Below are 18,566 nucleotides of genomic sequence, written 5' to 3'. Positions count from 1 at the left end.
CTGCCAAACTGCAAAGTAAGGAGCAGGCACTAAGCCAACACAGGTGGCTCTATGATATGCAAAAGGAAAAAGACAACTGCTAAACTCATAACCATGTCTAAAAGCCTCTGTGATATCATCCTATGTACCTGAATTGCAGCCAGATTTTTCTGCTCTTGTGTTGGAGCCTGATGGACAAAGCGCAGCCAGTTTGAATGCCGTGGATTACTGGCATCCAGAATATACAGTACTTCACCCTTACTCCCACGTACCTGCAAATGTCAAAGAAACATTCAGATGTACAATCTGCTGCAGTAGCAATAAAATTAATCAGAACTGTTTGGAGACATTCCTCCTCGTAACACATCATATAGGTCAAATGCACCCAAACAGCCACTATACAGGCAAAGTGAAGTATTTGCTCTTGGATGTACAAAGCTTTTTATATAGAAGTGACTTGTACCACCGGCCAGTGAAAAAGAAACACTGCCAAAGCATAGACAGAATTGCACCATCTCTCCATTTGTAAAATGAGAGTAGAGTTAAAAGGTTTCAGTTTCCACAGCTCTGAATGTCGACCTCAGTCAAATCCTGAAATTAACACACGTGCATTATCATGTATCATAGTAATCGGAACGGAAATTGAAAGCTTGTCCTTTTTGTGTGTTTTTGTGAATAAACAGCACACTTTGATCTTAAATTCTTCATACTAGCAGCAGCTAGAGGATTCAAGTGCTGCATCTCCAGAAGACTCTGTATGTGAGGAAACATAATGGAATAGCTGAAGACAATTATAACAGACAGAAGTTTTATGAACTTAGCCTTGGCAGCTATTGCAGGTAATAGGTCAAATTTATGAGACAACTACCTTTGTTACTGTTCCAGATTGCCCTCAGTTTCACTGGCATCCCTGAATTTGCAGAACTGCTCATTATCCAAATGATAAATTGGATGGTCCAAAGTTTATTCAAAAAGTCATTAATTCTGGTGTTGTCAGATAAAACAAATCCACCAAGAACTTTAATATTGGAAGTGTTTGTTTTCTTAGGCATCACAATAAATTACTCCTCACTTCCAAAAGTCTGCCCCTAACTGTATTTGTCTATTCTGAGATTTTTATAATGATCAATGTTCCGATTTGGAACTATTGCCCTACCCCTGAAATTACATCTCAGATTACTTTCCTCTATTAAAAAAACCTTACCATTAGCGGAGGTAACCATCATCATTGTTTAAAACTGAATTAGTGAGAGACAGAATCTGAGTACGACTTCCACCTTTCACACAATTAGAGTTCTGCTCTTTCAGGTCAGAAATAAAATACTTCAGATGCTAGAAATGCTCAGCAGCCCAAGGATCATCAGTGGAGAGAAACTACAATTAAATTTGTCACCTTTCTTTCTAGTGATGGCAACCTTGAAAAGGTGATTCTGCTACATCGGTGAATGTCAGCTGACACCCACCTACCAGAATGGTCAGATCTCATGCCTGTTCACTAGAGATAGCAACGCAATTACGAATATGGTCAGGAACTGCAGTTCCATGTCCTCTGGTGTTGGCAGCTGCTCCTCAGTAAAATCCCAGTCAAGCTTACCTTTTCTGCCTTACTGGACTCATCGTGCTCTTTATATCTAAAGATGTCTCCACAGTAGAAGTCACTAGCAGCATACCAGAACTTGACAGGAGTCGGGCAGAGGTGGGTGTAGTAGCCATCACTAAGGAGAAGGTGCAGGGGGAAGCTGAAAGGTCTGAACGTGGATAAATCATCCAGATGAGATAGACTAACCCCTGGAGTTCTGAAGGAGATATCTGAGCAGATTTTGGAGACATTGGTGGTGATCTTTCAGGAGCCACTGGAATGAGGGAGGGTCCCAGAGAACTGGAACATGGCCAATGTAACACCCCTGTTAAGAAGGAATGGAGGCAGAAGACAGAAAATTATAGGCCAGTTAGTCTGCCTTCAGTCATTGGTAAAATTTTAGAGTATTATTAAGGATGAGATTGCGGAGTACTTGGAAGTGCATGGTAAAATAGGGGCGAGTCAGCACAGCTTCAGCAAGGGGATCACAAATCTATTAGAATTCTTTGAGGAAGTAACAAGCAACTTAGATAAAGGAGAGGCAGTGGACATGATCCATTTGATTTCTGGAAGGCCTTTGAGAAGGTGCCAGACAGAAGATTGCAAAATAAGATGAGAATCCATGGTGTTAGGGGCAAGGTACTGATATGGATAGAGGATTGGCTGAATTGGCTGAAGGCAGAGAGTGGGGATAAAGAGGTCTTTTTCAGTCTGGCAGCTGGCGATCAGTGTTGGGACCATAACTATTCACGTTATATATTAACAATCCGGACAATGGACATTGACAGCATAGTTGCTAAGTTTGTAGTTGACACAAAGACAGATGGAGGGACAGGTAGTGTTGAGGAAATGGGGAGGCTGCAGAGGGACTTGGTCAAGTTAGGCGAGTGAGCAAAGTGACACATAGAACACAATCTGGGAAATTGTGAGGTTTTGCACTGTGGCAGGAAGAATAGAGGAGTGGACCTTTATTTTAAATGGGGAAAGGCTTTGGAAATCTGAAGCTCAAAGGGACGTGAGTACTAGTTCAGGATTCCCTTATGGTTAACATGCAGATTCAGTTGGCAGTTAGGAAAGCAAATGCGATGTTAGCATTCATTTCAAGCGGGCTAGAATACAAGAGCAGAGGTGTACTGCTGAGGTTGCATAAGGATCTGGTCAGGCCACATTTGAAATATTGCGAACAGTTTTGGGCCCCAATCTGAAGAACAATGTGCTGGCATTGGAGAGGGTCCGGAGAAGGTTTACAATAATGATCCCAGGGATGAAGGGCTTGTCATATGAGGAGCAGTGGAGTTTAGAAGGATAAGAGAGGATCTCATTGAAACTTACAGAATACTGAGAGGCCTGGATAGAGTGGACATGGAGAAAATGATTCCACGCATAGGAGAGACTAGGAGCTGAGGGCACAGCCTCAGAGTGTAGGGACAACCCTTTAGAACTGAGATGAGAAGTAATTTTGTCAGCATGAGGGTGGTCAATCTGTGAAACTCATTGCCACAGAGGAATTTAGAACCGAAGTCATTGGGCATATTCAAGAGAGATAGGTTCTTGATTAATAAGGGGATCAAGGGTTATGCAGAGAAGGCAGGGGAATGGGGTTGAGAAATGTATCAACCATGATGCAATGGTGTAGCAGACTCGATGGGTCAAATGGCCTATTTCTGCTCCTGTATCTTGTAGTCTTATACACCCATGTAAAGGAACCCAGGATGTAGAAGCAGTTTGGGTAGAGATGAGAAATGATAAAGGCAAGAATTCACTAACTGGAGTGGTGTACAAGTTCCCTAATGGTATAGTTCATTCTACCATGAGTCATACAGGCATAAAGCTGTACAGCATGGAAGCAGACCCTTCAGTCCAATTGTCCATGTCAACCAGATATTCTACATTAATCTAGTCTCATTAGCCAGCATTTGGGCCATATCGCTCCAGATGACTTTAAATGTTGCAATTGTACCAGCCTCCACCAATTCCTCTGGCAGCTCATTCCATACACACACCACCTTCTGCCTGAAAACGTTGGCCCTTAGATCCCTTTCATATCTTTCCCCTCTCACCTTAAACCTATGCCCCCTAGTTTTGGACTGCCCCACCCTGGGGAAAAGACCTTGGCTGTTCACCCTGTCTATGCCCCTCATGATTTTATAAACTTCTCTAAGGTCAGCCCTCAGCCTCTGATACTCCAGGGAAAATAGCCTCAGCCTATTTAGCCTCTCCCTGTAGCTCAAACCCTCCAACCCTGGCAACATCCTCGTACATCTTTTCTGAACCTTTTTAAGGTTTGGAACATTCTTCCTATAGCAGGGAGACCAGAAATGAATGCAGTATTCCAAAAGTGGCCTAACCAATATCCCGTACAGTCACAACATATCTCCCAACTCCCATGCTCAATGCGCTGAACAATAAAGGCAAGCATATGGAATGCCTTCTTCACTGTCCTGTCTACCTGTGACTCCACCACTGTTGAAAGGAGGAAATGATGGAACTTATCAGAAAGTCACAACTATTGGCATAGCAGATTTTAATCTCCATACAGAAACATAGAAACATAGAAGATAGGCGCAAGAGGAGGCTATCCCGCTTGCTCCACCATTCTTCATGATCATGGCTGATCGTCCAACTCAATAGCCTAATCCTGTTTTCTCACCACAATGTTTGATCTCATTCGCCCCAAGTGCTATATCTAGTCGCCTCTTAAATACATTCAATTTTTTTTGCGTCAACTGCTTCCTGTGGTAATGAATTCCACAGGCTCACCACTCTTTGGGTGAAGAAATGTCTCCTCATTTCTGTCCTAAATAATCAACCCCGAATCCTGTGACCTCTGATTCTGGACACAGCCACCATTGGAAACATCCTCCCTGCATCAACCCTGTCTAGTCCTGTCAGAATTTTATACACATTCCTGCTCCTGTACTCAAAACCTCTAGCAATGAAGGCCAACATACCATTTGCTTTCTTTACCGCCTGCTGCACCTGCATGCTTACCTTCAGCAACTGGTGCACAAGAACACCCAGGTCCTGCTGCACACTCCTCTCTCCCAATTTACAGCCATTCAGATGATGCTGCTTGGCCTGCTGTGTTCATCCAGCCCTGCACCTTGTTGTCTCAGGTAGTAATCTGCCTTGTTTTTGCTTCCAAAGTGAATAACCTCACATTTATCCAAATTATACTGCATCTGCTACTGATTTGCCCACTCACCCAACCTGTTGAGATCATGCTGAAATCAAATGGGCAAAATTGGCCGAGATATAGAATTCATAAAAAGTTTTCAGGATACTTTGTTAGAACACCATGTTTTGGAGCCAACCAGAGAAGAGGCTATGCGAGACCTAGTATTGAGAAATGAGAAGGATTCAACAATTGATCTCATGATGAAAGTGCCACTAATTAATAGCAATCATAATAAAACGTAATTTTATATTCAGTTTGAGGAAGAGAAGAGTTCATCCAAGATAAGTATTTTAAACTTAAGCAGCTTCATGGGGCATGAAAGCAAAGCTAGCTGAAGTGGTCTAGCAAATCAGGTTAAGGGATTGATCAATAAGATGTAAAAGCAGACATTTAAGGGGATATTTCAGAATATGCATTCCAAGTGAAAGATCTGCCATTCATAGTTAACTGGAAAAGTTAAAGATTGTAAAAACATAGAATTGGGCAAAGGCTGGGTCAGAGGAATGAATAAAATATATAAACAAAAACAAAGAATGACTAAAAGCCTAACACAGGGGGAAAAGTCAGAAAACATCAGGTAGCTGGCTAGAAGTATTGAGTTTTTACCTATTTAGAAAATAGTTAACTAAGTGAAGATTTGGTCCCATAAAGAGTGAGCTTCAAGTCTTGATATTAGAAAGTAAGATGATGGCAGATGAATTGAACAGGTATTTTGCACTGGACTTCTTTACCGAACAGCTCAGAAGTAGCTATAAATCAGGAAATGGAAGGAAGGGACAGGCAGGAAACTCAGTCATGAAGGGATCAGAAGGAGGCAACAAAAGGATACAGAAAGGTTACATGATTGGGCAAATGCTGTAGAATGTAGGACAATGTGAAATTGTCCAATTTGGCAGACTACAAAAAAGCATGCCATGTAAACAGTGAGAGATTGTGGAGCTCCAAAATGCAGAGGAATCCAAGTGTCCTGGTGCATAAATTGCAGATTAGTATGCAGATACAGCCAGTAGATTTCTATTAGCTTTTCTGATCATCGTTCATTGAGAGGAGGATTCAACACAAAAAGGACAGAAGGATATGCTTCAGTGAAACAAGAAATTATGGAGGCTACATTTAGAGTACTGTCTGCAGTGTTCATTCCTTGTTTAAGAATTGATGTTAATGTGAAGGTTTACTCAATTAATACCTGGAACAGATGAGTTGTTGTACAAGGAAAGATTATAGAAACTCAGTTTGTATCCACTGGAGTTTAGAACAGCAACAGAAGCCTTAACTGAAACATACAAAAGCCTGAGAGGTCTGGACAGGGAGCATGTGGAAAGGACACTTCCTCCTGGGGAAGATTCTAGAACCTGTTTGAAAATCAGGAGTTATTCCTTGAAGACGAGATGAGGAGAATTTTTTATTCCTGCAGAGGGTCATAAAACTTTGGATCTCTCTTCCTCAATAGCCAGTGGAAGCAGGATCTTTGAAAATTTTTAAAGCTGAGGTAGATAGATTTTTTGATTTGCAAGGGGGTGAAAGGTTATCATGAGTAGGCGGGAATGTGGAGTCATCAGATCAGCCTTTCTGAATGGAGAACAAACTCAATGGTGCAAATGGCCTACTTCTGCTCCAAATTCCTATGTTCTTATATTTGTAATATTTTAGGGAGCTGAAATCATCCACTACTGACATTTTTATTCCTCAGTTCAACCCATACAGCCTCATTTGAAAATCCTTCCAGCTTTCATCCCAACTCAAAGTTATGATGGTGTTTTTGACCTCGAGCTCTTCGGATGATACATCCCTTTCACTGAGTTCCATATTTTACTCACAACTTCCTGCAAACTTTTCCAAGTGGATATTGTGTAACTCAGCTTACATTTACTGTACATTGTTCTCAGTTCAAATACAAATTAACATATCAATCGTAATGCATTTTAAAGACCTAGTTTTCTATATTAAAAAAAGACATGAAGTAGACCCAATGTAACGTTTCATTTAAAATACTTTCAGCTCCTTTCCTGGACCAATGACTAAATGACTCAATATTGGCCTTGCCAGTGATGCTCATAATTTATGAATAATTAAAAATAAAACAGCTCCAAACACATCGCAATTTGAGGGCAAAATTTTTATGTCAATAGCCTTAAATCACATTTTTTTCCCAAATTAAAGCAGCCAAGAATTCCCATGGAGTTTCCACGGTTAAATGCAACTAACATAGGATGCAGTAATGAAACACACAGACCAGGAGTGAACCCTAAACTGTTCTTAGCTGGTTGATTTCAGCTGCAGCAATAGTGACAGCGTTGTAATGGGTTTCAGCATTCATGGTTACAGACAGGCGGTAAACCTGTGCAGGGATTTCCACTTTCAAAAAGAAGAGAAAGAAAGAAAGAAAGAAAGAAAGAAAGAAAGAAAGAAAGAAAGAAAGAAAGTTGAGTGGATGGGGCAGACAGCAAAAAGAACCAAATGTCAATTGATCCAGTCTGTACAAGCCGTTCAGATTTTACATTAGAAATTGCGGTTAGGGAATTGGTTGTACAATTTTAAAAGCTAATTTGGATATTGCCCAGAAATTTTCAACTCTCCAAGAACGTAACACTTCAGCAGCTAATGTTATTTAAGAAAAATGAAGGCAGATGCCTCAAAACGTTCCTACACCCAGTTGGCACACACCAACTGCTGAATGCGCATAATGCGCTTCCTGACATGCAGAATGAAATTGAACATGTGCCCAAGGACATAAGAGTCAAGTTGTGCAGCAATGACAGGATTGTGAAAGGAAAAAAGAAATCACACATTGCTTGCATTTTCTCAAACCAATTCTTTCACAAATTCAATTCAAACTTGTACATTTCTTGAGTGAAGCTTGAATCGGGATATTCAGCCATTCCAGGCATATTAGACAAAATGCTATTATTTTAACATTCCAAACTTGCAAAACAAAACCACAATTTTCCATAATCTTATCCAAAGTTTATTATTTTATGAGTAGAGCTGGAAAGGACTTGTGGGATCAAACCATATTTCAGTTTTAATCTCTTAACTAAGACTGGTAGACACTCATTCTCATAATATTGTAGTTTGCTGTATAGGTTAATTTTCTTAATTCTTGCTGCCCCAGTATCTCAATTTTTATATATTTTTAGAAGTTTGTGAGCAGTTGTGTGCCTCATATCTCTCGAACTATTTTACTGAGCTTAATAGACCTCCAAACCCCTTCGAAAGATATATGGTTGAACATCTCCTTATCCTCATTCACATGATGCCCCGTGGTGATTTGATCCACATTACATGCAAATATGCTGAAAATCCTTCAAATCTCTATCTCCACTATCTCTCTCAATCCCCCATTGCCTTCATGGTATCCCATAGTGCTCATCCTTTCTTGGAGGTATAACTTCTTCCAGTCATACATCGCAAAAACAGAAGCCATCAGCTTCAGCCCTTGTCACTGATGTCACCCCCTGCCCAAACCATTCTCCATCTTACCATACAATTCACAATCCTAGTGCTCTGTTTGACTCATAACTTCATATCTTTATCATAAAGATTACTATTTCCACCACAGTAATATCCTTACACAGTGCACGGGACCCTGAATGCTCATTCACACTATTGTTATCTCCAAATTCAGTTCCTCCAACGTTCATCCTCCCATTCTCCATAAACCTCATCTCAACCAAAGCTCTCCTGCCCAAACCCTAATCTATTTCAAATATCATTTTTGTACTCACTGATTACATTATACCCAAACACCTCTCAACATTTAGAACCTCGAGTTTAAATCCATCCATAACTCTAATCTCTATATATTCCTCAAGTTCTTCAAGTTCTTGTTCATTCCTTTGATTGCCTCTTATTGACTCTCTATTCCCCCTCTCTTGAACAAATGCTGCTAATCAAACTTGCTGGATTGCATTCTAACCATATACCCCTACCACTGCATAGGAACAACAGCAAATCAGTCAGCCTCACAAAATATCCCCCTTCCACTTTCAAAGACCTACATAAATTCCTCCACTCTCTCCAAGCTTCTGTCCACCTCTTAATCTCAATATTCATTTTCCTTACACCTCTGCAGAACCTTGGGACATTTTTCAGTGTCAAAAGCACTACATAAATATAGATTGTAACAGTAATCTACTGACTGCTAAGAGTGATCAGTCATCAGTCGATTTAGTTTCAACCAGTGATCCATAATTTCCTGTCAGTTTACCACTTAATCAGTATTGAATTTATTTAAGTATTTACCATTTAAAAGAACAGTACTTCTCATTTATCAGATCATGTTAAAACTAACGTAATGCTAACAAATCAGACGTTTGTAGTCATTTTGGCTTGAACAAGTAGCTAGTTTTGGTCAGGAAACAAAGATAACTTGGAACCATTTCAAAAAAACATAATATTTTGAATCCTTCTCAACATTTTAACTCATTAACTCTACTCTTTATTTTTCTTTCCTTGCACTACATCCATCATCTAGACGGAAGAGCAAGCAGGCAAGTCACAAACTGTATCGGGCTGATACTTGTATCATCAAACTTAATTACAATGGGATCAACTGTCATTCTATAATTATTTAGTGTTGCTCTAATTCAAATACATATATTAGCAGTACAGGGCTGAAAAATACCAGTCCTTCGAGGGACAGACTGGCAGTGAGAAGGCATCTTCCCATTTCCTAGCGGAGAGGAGTATGTCAGAGAGCCTGCCCAGGATCCAACTGAACCACTATTAAGTGGTTCTCCCGGTCTGCACTGGCATTTCACCAGCTTTCTTGGGCAGCGGTCAACCTCACAACAACAGGACAGCCTACACACACACTGAACCCTAAGCACCCCTCCCTCACTAGTGCCTGCCTACTGGCCTGGCCCTCATGAAGCATGCGTTTATCAATGCACTCTCCTTCAACCATGCAGCTCCAGTATTAGCATTGCTGAAGTGGCTAGTCCTCTGATTAGGCCAGCAGTTCATGAGGATAGAGCACCAATAAAATGCAACTCCGGATTCCACTGAACACTGAAGTGTCATCATCTGTACCTCTCCCCACCCAACACCTGCGATGGGACACCTAGTGCCAACGTATAAAGCAGGTCAAATTTTCACCTCACAAAGTAAAGAAATACTAGAGCTGAGGTGGGCAGGAAAATGGATACAAGATGACAAGCAGAACATCTATGATCACTGAATGGCGGAGCAGGCTTAAAGGGCTCAATGACTTACTCCTGCATCTAATTCCTATGTTCCAAAAGTTATTTCATGCCAATTTGAGTTTATACTGATAGAAATTAGTCTGAAGCTGTGCTTTAAATAATACGGTCCTAAGTTGGGCTTGTATCACTTTATTTTTAAAAGTAAATTCCTCATCTTCTCCCAGCGCTTCCCCACAATGATGCAGCTAAATGGTTCCTTTCCGATCTAATTGTCGCCAAAGTATGTTAGGCAATTATTTTTCTTCCCATACCATTACCTCAGTTATTTCCCAAAGAATAAAACCTTGTTCCCTTCCTTTTTTATCACCTTCATCCTGACCCTCAATGATGTCATCTAAAAGCACAGAATTAGTTTGTACAGCAATGAGACCCAGCTCTAACTCAACAGCACAACGCTCAATTAATCCACTGCTACTAAACTGCTACAAACATCTAGTATTGGTTGAGCAATTTCCTATAGTAGCTATTGAGAACACTGTAGCTATTGTTTAGAGTCCTCACTCCACAATTTGTTCAGTAGCCACTGACTCCATCCCTCAAATTGGCAACAGCCTGAGAATAAGCCGAATTGTTTGCAACCTTCATATTTGACACCAAGATAAGCTTTTGAAAACATATTCACACAACTACTAAGGTTGCATTTTGTCACCATAGCATCACCCAACCTGAAGTGTCTCAGCTCATTTGATCTTGAAACCCTCAATCATGCCCTCATTCCCTCAGGACATGGCACATTCCTAACTGGTCTTCCATATTCCACTATCCATAAGCTTGAGATCATCCAAAACTCTGGCGCCTGTGTCATTCATCACACCTGCTCAACCTATCACCCCAGTACTATGGACATCCGTTGGTCACAGGTCAATCTCAGCCCTCGTGTTCAAATCCCTCACCATTTCTTCCAGCCCCATCATGCTCTGAGACAGTTACCTTCATCTAATTCTGGCCTATTACATAGAGCCAAGTTTTAATTGCTCTATAACCGGCAGCTTGTTTTCAGTTCCACAGGCCTTAGGCTCTGGATTTCCCACTATAAACCATCCCGGCTCTCTACCACTCTTCCTTTGGCTAGTTTCCCAAATATTTCCTTATGTTACCTTGGCACCTAATTATATTTATAACAATTCCATGAGACATCTTGAGAATTTTATTATATTTAAGGTGCTAATTAAAAATACATTGTAGTGATTTGGATGAAAGACTGAAGGGATGGTAGCTAAATTTGCTGATCATACAAAGATAGGCAGGAAAGTGAGTTGTGAAGAGGACATAAGAAGCCTACAAAGGAATATAAATCACTACGTGAGTAATCAAAGATCTGGCAATAGAGTACAATGTGGAGAGTGTTAAATTGTCTATTTTGGCAGAAAGAATAAAAGAGAAAAATATTATCTAAATGGGGAAGAGATTTTAGAGCTCTGAGATGCAGAGAGAACTGGGTGTCCTGGTACACAATCCACAGAAAGTCAATAAGCAGATACAGCAAGTAATCATGAAAGCGAATAGAATGTTATGGTTTCTTGCAAAGTTAGTTGCATGCAAGGGTAGAGCAGTTTTGCTTCAGTTTTACGGGGCATCATTGAGAGCACATCTGGAATACTGTGTACAGTGCTGGTCATTCTACTTAGGAAAGGATATTAATGCACTCGAGGCAGTTCAGAGAAGGGTCACTTGACTAATACCTGTAATGAGTAAATTGCCCTTGTGGAAAGACTAGACAGGTTAGGCCTGTATCCTCTTGAGTTTAGAACAGTTAAGGGTGAAGTAATTGAAACATAAGATCCTGAGGGAACTTGACCCGATGGATGTTGAAAGCAAGTTTTCTCTTGCGGGAGAAACTAGAGCTGGGGTGACAGTTTAAAAATAAGGAGGCACGCATTTAAAACAGAGATGAGGAAACATTTTTCTTCTCTCAGAGGTTTGAGAGTCTTTGGAATTCCTTTCCTCAAAAGGCAAGGGATGCAAAATCTTCAAATATTTTTAAAGCAGAGGTTGATAGATTCTTGATTACCAACAGGATAAAAGACAAACAGAGATATGCAGGAATGTAGAGTTGACATTAAAATCAGATCTTGCATGATCTTATTGGATGGCAGGACAGACTCAAAGGGCCATGTGACCTACTCTTGTTACTTGTTTGTATGTCATCCCTAACTGAATCCCGTTCCTATAAAATGGCCCCAGTTGCTGTATCTCATAGAACCTCTACAGTGTGGAAACAGGCTTTTCAGCCCAACAAGTCCATACTGAACCTCAGAGCATCCCACCCAGACTCATCCCCTTAATCTACACATCCCTGAACACTATGGACAATTTAGCATGGCCAACCCATCTAGCCTGCACATCTTTGGACTGTGGGAGGAAACCAGAACACCCAGAGGAAACCCACACAGATATGGGGAGAATGTGCAAACTCCACACAGACAGCTGCCCAAGGGTGGAATCAAACCCAGGTCCCTGGTGCTGTGAGGCAGCAGTGCTAACCACTGAGCCACCAGGCCGGTTAGGATGGGATTCGAACCTGGGTCCCCAGAACATTATCTGGGTCTCTGGATTAACAGTCTACCGATAATACCACTAGGCCATCACCTCCTCCTGTATCTTCAAGAAAAATATAAATAAATGTGCAATCCTAAAATTTACTAATATTATCTTTTGTTAATTTCTGGAACTTGGGCATACCGAGCAAGGCCAGCATTTATTGCCCATTCCTAAGTGCGCACGGAAAGATGGGACAGAGGCATAGGTAGAGCATTCCAAGATTCTGAACCAGTCAGCTCCCCTCCACTTGCTTTCCTTATCCTTCAATGTGATAGAGAACATAAAATATAGAACATAGAACTGTACAGCACAGTACAGGCTCTACGGCCCATGATGTTGTGTCAAACTTCTACCCTAAACCTAAGGTCTATCTAACCTCCACCCCTACCTTATACTATCATCCATTTGCCTATATAATAGCCGCTTAAATGCCCCTAATGAGGCCGACTCCACTATCCTCTCTGGCAATGCATTCCATGCCCCTACCACTCTCTTTGTAAAGAACCTACCTCTGACATCTCCCCGATATCTATCTCCACTCACTTTATAACTATGCCCCCTCCTAATAGCTAACTCCACCCAAGGAAAAAGTCTCTGGCTGTCCACTCTATCTATACCTCTGATCATTTTGTACACCTCTATCAAGTCACCTCTCATTCTTCGTTGTTCTAATGAGAAGAGTCCCAGCTCTCTCACCCTTTCCTCGTAAGAGCTTCGCTCCATTCCAGGCAACATCCTGGCAAATCTTCTCTGCACCTTTTCCAACGCTTCCACATCTTTCCTGTAATGAGGCGACCAGAACTGGACACAATACTCCAGATGTGGCCGAACCAGGGTTTTGTATAGCTGGAGCATAACTTCACGACTCTTGAACTCAATCCCTCCATTAATGAAAGCTAACACACCATACACCTTCTTAACAACTCTATCCACCTGGGTGGCAGCTTTCAGGGAAAAGAGGTCACAGGTTTGGGAGATGCTTTGAGAAAACTTTAGCAAGTTGCAAGTGATTTGCAAGTAAAATTCAACAAAAAGACGTGCATGTGAGCGGAACAAGGAAAAATGGCTTTTGTAAAGAAGTTGCATAATCCCAGAGGACCACAGCGCTGCTTTCTTAATGTGATTTCAGCTGGTATAAGAATTGAACCCATGCTATTGGCATCAGTTTACAGTGCAAGCCAGATACCCAGCCAATTGAGCTAACCAATCCCCTACAAAAGAACACAAGTATGTAACGTCAAAATACCATGCATGGTTCAGCAGCACACTAGGAAACCATGACCTAGCTGCTTATCCAAATTCAGTCACGAGTAAAAACCAACAGGCATTGAATAAACATCAACTCCGTCCCCTAACAACAAACACAAGCATTATTTTCAATGACTTGAACTATTCTATCCAAAGTCTGCCTAGATTTCACAAAATACACATTATGACTGAGAAAAGGGCCAGTTTTGCTTGTGATGAACTACCCTAATTCAAAACTTGACAGAAAATAGAACTAAACATACAGTTAGGTGATCCAGGGAATTTCTGGGAGTTCTCGTTCAGAACAACATGGATATCACACTCCTGACTGAAGTGTTCATCATTAACGACTACAATAGTGTTCACAGTAAGTTATGCAGATAATTTCCAGGATGTTGTATTGTTTGGTTTTTCAATTTCAAATTTCCCACCAACTAGGAACATGAACTACTGTAAAAAAAAATTTCCACAAAAATAAAGACATAACATTTCGTAACACCTTTCACATTTGGTAACACCTTTATTTTCTACATAACATCCCCTTGAAGTGCTTAAAACATTTCCACTTTTTAGTAAAGCAGTAATCCAAGGGTAGGCCAACCATTTTAACGAAGATCAATTCAACTTACTGTCTGTGAGAATAAAACAGATAGAAGAGAAAATGACTGAGAAATGACAAACTAGCTGAGAAAATACAAGCAAAGATATAATCACGCACAATGACTGAGCAGGAGACCACACAAATCTACGTTGCTTAAGATAGTCTCAGTTCACTGCATTACAATTTCTTTCAATGGAATAGTCTGATACAGAAACACATCCAAAAAGATTTTATTTCCTTTGCCTGTACAATTGATTTCATAAATGGAAATGCTTCTTTCCCCATCCCCCTCACCCTGAAAGATGCTCTAAGGCAAATCATCCCACATTGCACTGTATCTTTTATTACCCCAAGACCACCTAAGAAGATAGACAGAGTTCACCACAGGGAAGCAAATAATCAGCAAACACACAATCCCATTAGAAATGCACTCAATCCCAGGTGGACTGTGTTACCGCTTTCTATAATCATTTCATTGAGGTTTGCAAGTGGCGACCTACAGATTACATGTCTGATATGTCGTCACATAGGATCAATGAAACAGATGTGTTGTTTAATGTTTCCCACGCGAGATTACATTGATGTCCAATACTGGAGTGAAATGGAACATGCAATAAAGGAAAACAAGACCTTCAGCAATACAGGTTCAAGTCTGATGTGCAGTATGAAACTGTTTTACTGCCAACCACATCTGATTCAATGCAGTAAGATGAGCTGTTACCTCCCACATCAACCTGGGATCCATGCTTTCATTCAGTTCATTGGGCATTCTTTTCTCTCCAGCAAAGGGCCCAAATTTCTCTCCCTGCCAACAAGAGAAATGAGGGAGGTTACAGTGATAGAGTGATATAGTGTATATCCAACAGAGAAAAATCAAATCTAAGGCAACCTGCATTTGATTGGACTCCCAGTTTGCAAAACAGATACTCAGATTACAACATAATATTGTTACTATTACCTTCAAATGGGCAACAATAAATCACAACTTCCACAGCAAATCAGTTGGAAGTATTTCATAGAAAGAAGTCAAAGAGTTATATGGCATGGAAACAGATGCTTATGGTCTAACTCATCCATGCCGACCAGATATCCTAAACTGATCTAGTCCCATTTGCCAGCATTTGGCGCATAACCGTCTAAACCCTTCCTATTCATTTAAGCATCCGGGTGCCTTTTAAATGTTGTAATTGTACCCGCCTACACCACTTCCATTGACAGCCTGTTCCATACATGCATCGCTCTCTACGTGAAAAAGTTGTCCCTTAGATCCCTTTTAAATCTTTCCTCTCCCACTTTAAACCTATGCTCTCTAGCTTTGGACCCCCTCATCCTGGGAAAAAGACCTTGGCTATCAACCTATCCATGGCCGTCATGATTCTATAACCTCTATAAGGTCACATCTCACCCTCTGATTCTCCAGGGAATAAAGTCCCAGCCTATTCAACTTCTCCCTGTAGCTCAAGCCCTCAAATCCTGGCAACATCCCTGTAAATTTTTTCCAAACCCTTTCAAGTTCAACAGCATCTTTCCTGTAGCAGGGAGACCAGAATTTAACGCAGTATTCTAAAAGTGGCCTAACCAATGTCATGTACAGCCATAACACGGCATCCCAACTCTTATACTTAATGCACTGACCAATGAAGGCAAGTGCGCCAAACGCCTTCTTAATCACCTTGACTACCTGCGACTCCATTTTCAAGGAACTGTGCACCTACACCCCCTAGGTCCCTTTGTTTGGCAACACTCACCAGGGCATTACCATTAGCCATATAAGTCTTGCCCTGATTTACCTTACCAAAATGCAACACTTCACATTTATCTAAATTAAACTCCATCTTTTACTCCTCCGCCATAAGATAACTTTCTTCAATGTCCACTAAACCACCAATTTTGGTGTCATCTGCAAATGTACTAACCATTCCTCCTAGATTCACATTTAAATCATTTATCTAAATGATGAAAAGCGGTTGACCCAGCACCAATCCTTGCCGCACATCACTGGTCACAGGCCTCCAATCTAAAAAAGTATCTCTCCGCCATCACCCTCTGTCTCCTGTCTTCAAGCCAACTTTGTATCCAATTGTCTAGCTCCCCTTGAATTCATGATGTTTGTTATGATATAAGACACTATTTCTATTGAGAAGAACAGCAAAGCCCTCCAAAAGTATCCAACATCTAATGTGTTCTTCTAGTTCTTGAGAAATTACTATTTTACCATTTCTAACCAAGCCTGCAAAATCCTTCCTCAAAACTGAAGTACTTCATTGAAAATCTCATCATGCACTTTTTATATGATGTTACTGTCTACTGTGAGGCACTGTTCCAATTTAGAGCTGTTGCAGTGACAAAGTAATAAAAAAAAATCTAAAGAAAGGGAATACCTGTTGTAATAACATATTGGTCTATATAGGAGGTTACCCTGATGGTGAAGAAACACCTTTGGGTTCAATGTTCAACTTAAAACAAGTTTACGTTCATTTTCAAATTCTATAATGTTAAAGCATTAAAATCTCAATGTGACACAATTAAACTATTTTGAGAACCAGAATTTCACCCACTTGACATCAGAATCCTCTATCCTGCTTTACTAAAATGTTCAATCAAATTTTCAGTGTTCATTTCTTTAGCGCAAAAGTGTCAGTTGTGTATGTTTAGGTGAGGCCAACTTTTGACAAGGGAGCCTCCGAATGTCCACCTTCTTCCTCAACCGAGGATTCCCCAGCTCCGTTGTCGACAGGGCCCTCAACCAGGTTTGACCCATCTCCCGCACTTCTGCCCTCACTCCTTCTCTTCCCTCTCGCAACAGCGATAGGCTTCCCCTTGTCCTTACTTACCATCCCACCAGCATCCACATCCAGAAGATCATCAGATGCCATTTCCGCCACCTCCAGCAAGATGCCACCACCAGACACACATTCCCCTCCCTTCCCTTGTTCGCCTTCCGCAGGGACTGTTCCCTCCAGGACACCCTGTCCACACTGCCTTCACACACCCACGGCCCTATGGCACCATCCCCTGTAACTGGCGAAGGTGCAACACCTGCCCATTTACCTCCTCCCTCCCCAGTATGCAAGGGCCCAAATATACCTTCCAGGTGAAACAACACTTCACCTGCACTTCCCAGAAACTAGTCTACTGCATTCGCTGCTCACAATGTGGTCTCCTCTACATTGGGGAAATGAAGTGTAGACTGGGTGACCGCTTTGCAGAACGTCTACGTTCTGCTCGCAAAGAAGACCCTGAGCTACCTGTTACCTGCCACTTTAACACACCACCCTGTTCCCTGGCCAACATCTCCATCTCTGGCTTACTGTAGTGTTCCAGTGACAGTCAACTCAAGCTGGAAGAACAACACCTCATTTTCCACTTGAGGACCCTACAGCCCTCAATATCAAGTTCAATAATTTTAGGGCCTAAACTCTCCCATGTCCCAGACCCCTACCCCACACACCAGGCCTGGTTACCACACAGCCTGCTATTACACATCACCTGTTCTTAGTCACTAATAGTCCCAATTAACAACTATTCACCCTCCCAGCCTGATAATTATCAACTCTTTGTCTGTACAACTGCTCATCTCTCTCTTTAGGCTCTATCCTATCGTTTACTCCCTGCCCCAACCCCCTCCCTTTTTTCTGCATATAAACTGATGTTTTCACAGCCACCATCAGTTCTGAGCAAGGGTCACTGGTCCTGAAACATTAACTCTGATTTTTTTTTCTTCACAGATGCTGCCAGACCTATTGGGCTTTTCCAGCAACTTTGTTTTTGTTCCTGATTCACAGTATCCGCAGTTCTTTCGGTTTTTACAAAAATGATTTGTTTTGTTCAGTTGCTAAACCATTCTACTTTCTGTATTCTTATTACTTCCTTTGCTCGGTCCAGGAAAAGGTATGAGTTTGCACAGGGATAGTAAAATGCCATAACATCAATCTGGTATATAGATAGTACCAGAAGTATTTAAAGATAAGAATGCAAAAATCTTCCAATTTCATAGTAGAAGCATTTTCAGTTATTCCCCTGTTCCACAGCAACCAACCAAAAAAAATTCTTTGACAACAAGGTGCAGAGCTGGATGAACACAGCAGGCCAAGCAGCATCATAGGAGCAGTAAGGCTGACATTGCGGGCCTAGACCCTTCATCTTCTAAGGATGCCTACCCTGAAGAAGTTACCCTCCTCCCCTGATGGAAGGTCTAGGCCCGAAACGTCAGCCTTACTGCTCCTATGATGCTGC

General features: G+C 41.3%; 1 protein-coding gene across 4 annotated transcripts in view; it reads right to left on the bottom strand.

Annotated features, from left to right (window-relative positions):
• The window catches only part of prdm5 (PR domain containing 5), a 303,364-nt gene that overhangs the window by 270,183 nt on the left and 14,615 nt on the right, over positions 1-18,566 (bottom strand). For 3 of the 4 annotated variants that reach the window (XM_048600193.1, XM_048600197.1, XM_048600207.1), the window contains exons 2-3: positions 15,052-15,135; positions 129-251 (exon numbers count right to left, since the gene is read on the bottom strand). In XM_048600193.1, coding sequence (XP_048456150.1) covers positions 129-251; positions 15,052-15,135 — 207 coding nt within the window. The remainder of the gene's footprint in view (positions 1-128; positions 252-15,051; positions 15,136-18,566) is intronic. The other variant, XM_048600200.1, reaches the window with a different exon arrangement.

The sequence above is a fragment of the Rhincodon typus genome, chromosome 1, assembly GCF_021869965.1.
Source record: "Rhincodon typus isolate 14 chromosome 1, sRhiTyp1.1, whole genome shotgun sequence".
Lineage (NCBI taxonomy): Eukaryota > Metazoa > Chordata > Chondrichthyes > Orectolobiformes > Rhincodontidae > Rhincodon > Rhincodon typus.
Note: the sequence above shows the minus strand (reverse complement) of the source record. Positions and strands in the feature narration are given on the sequence as shown.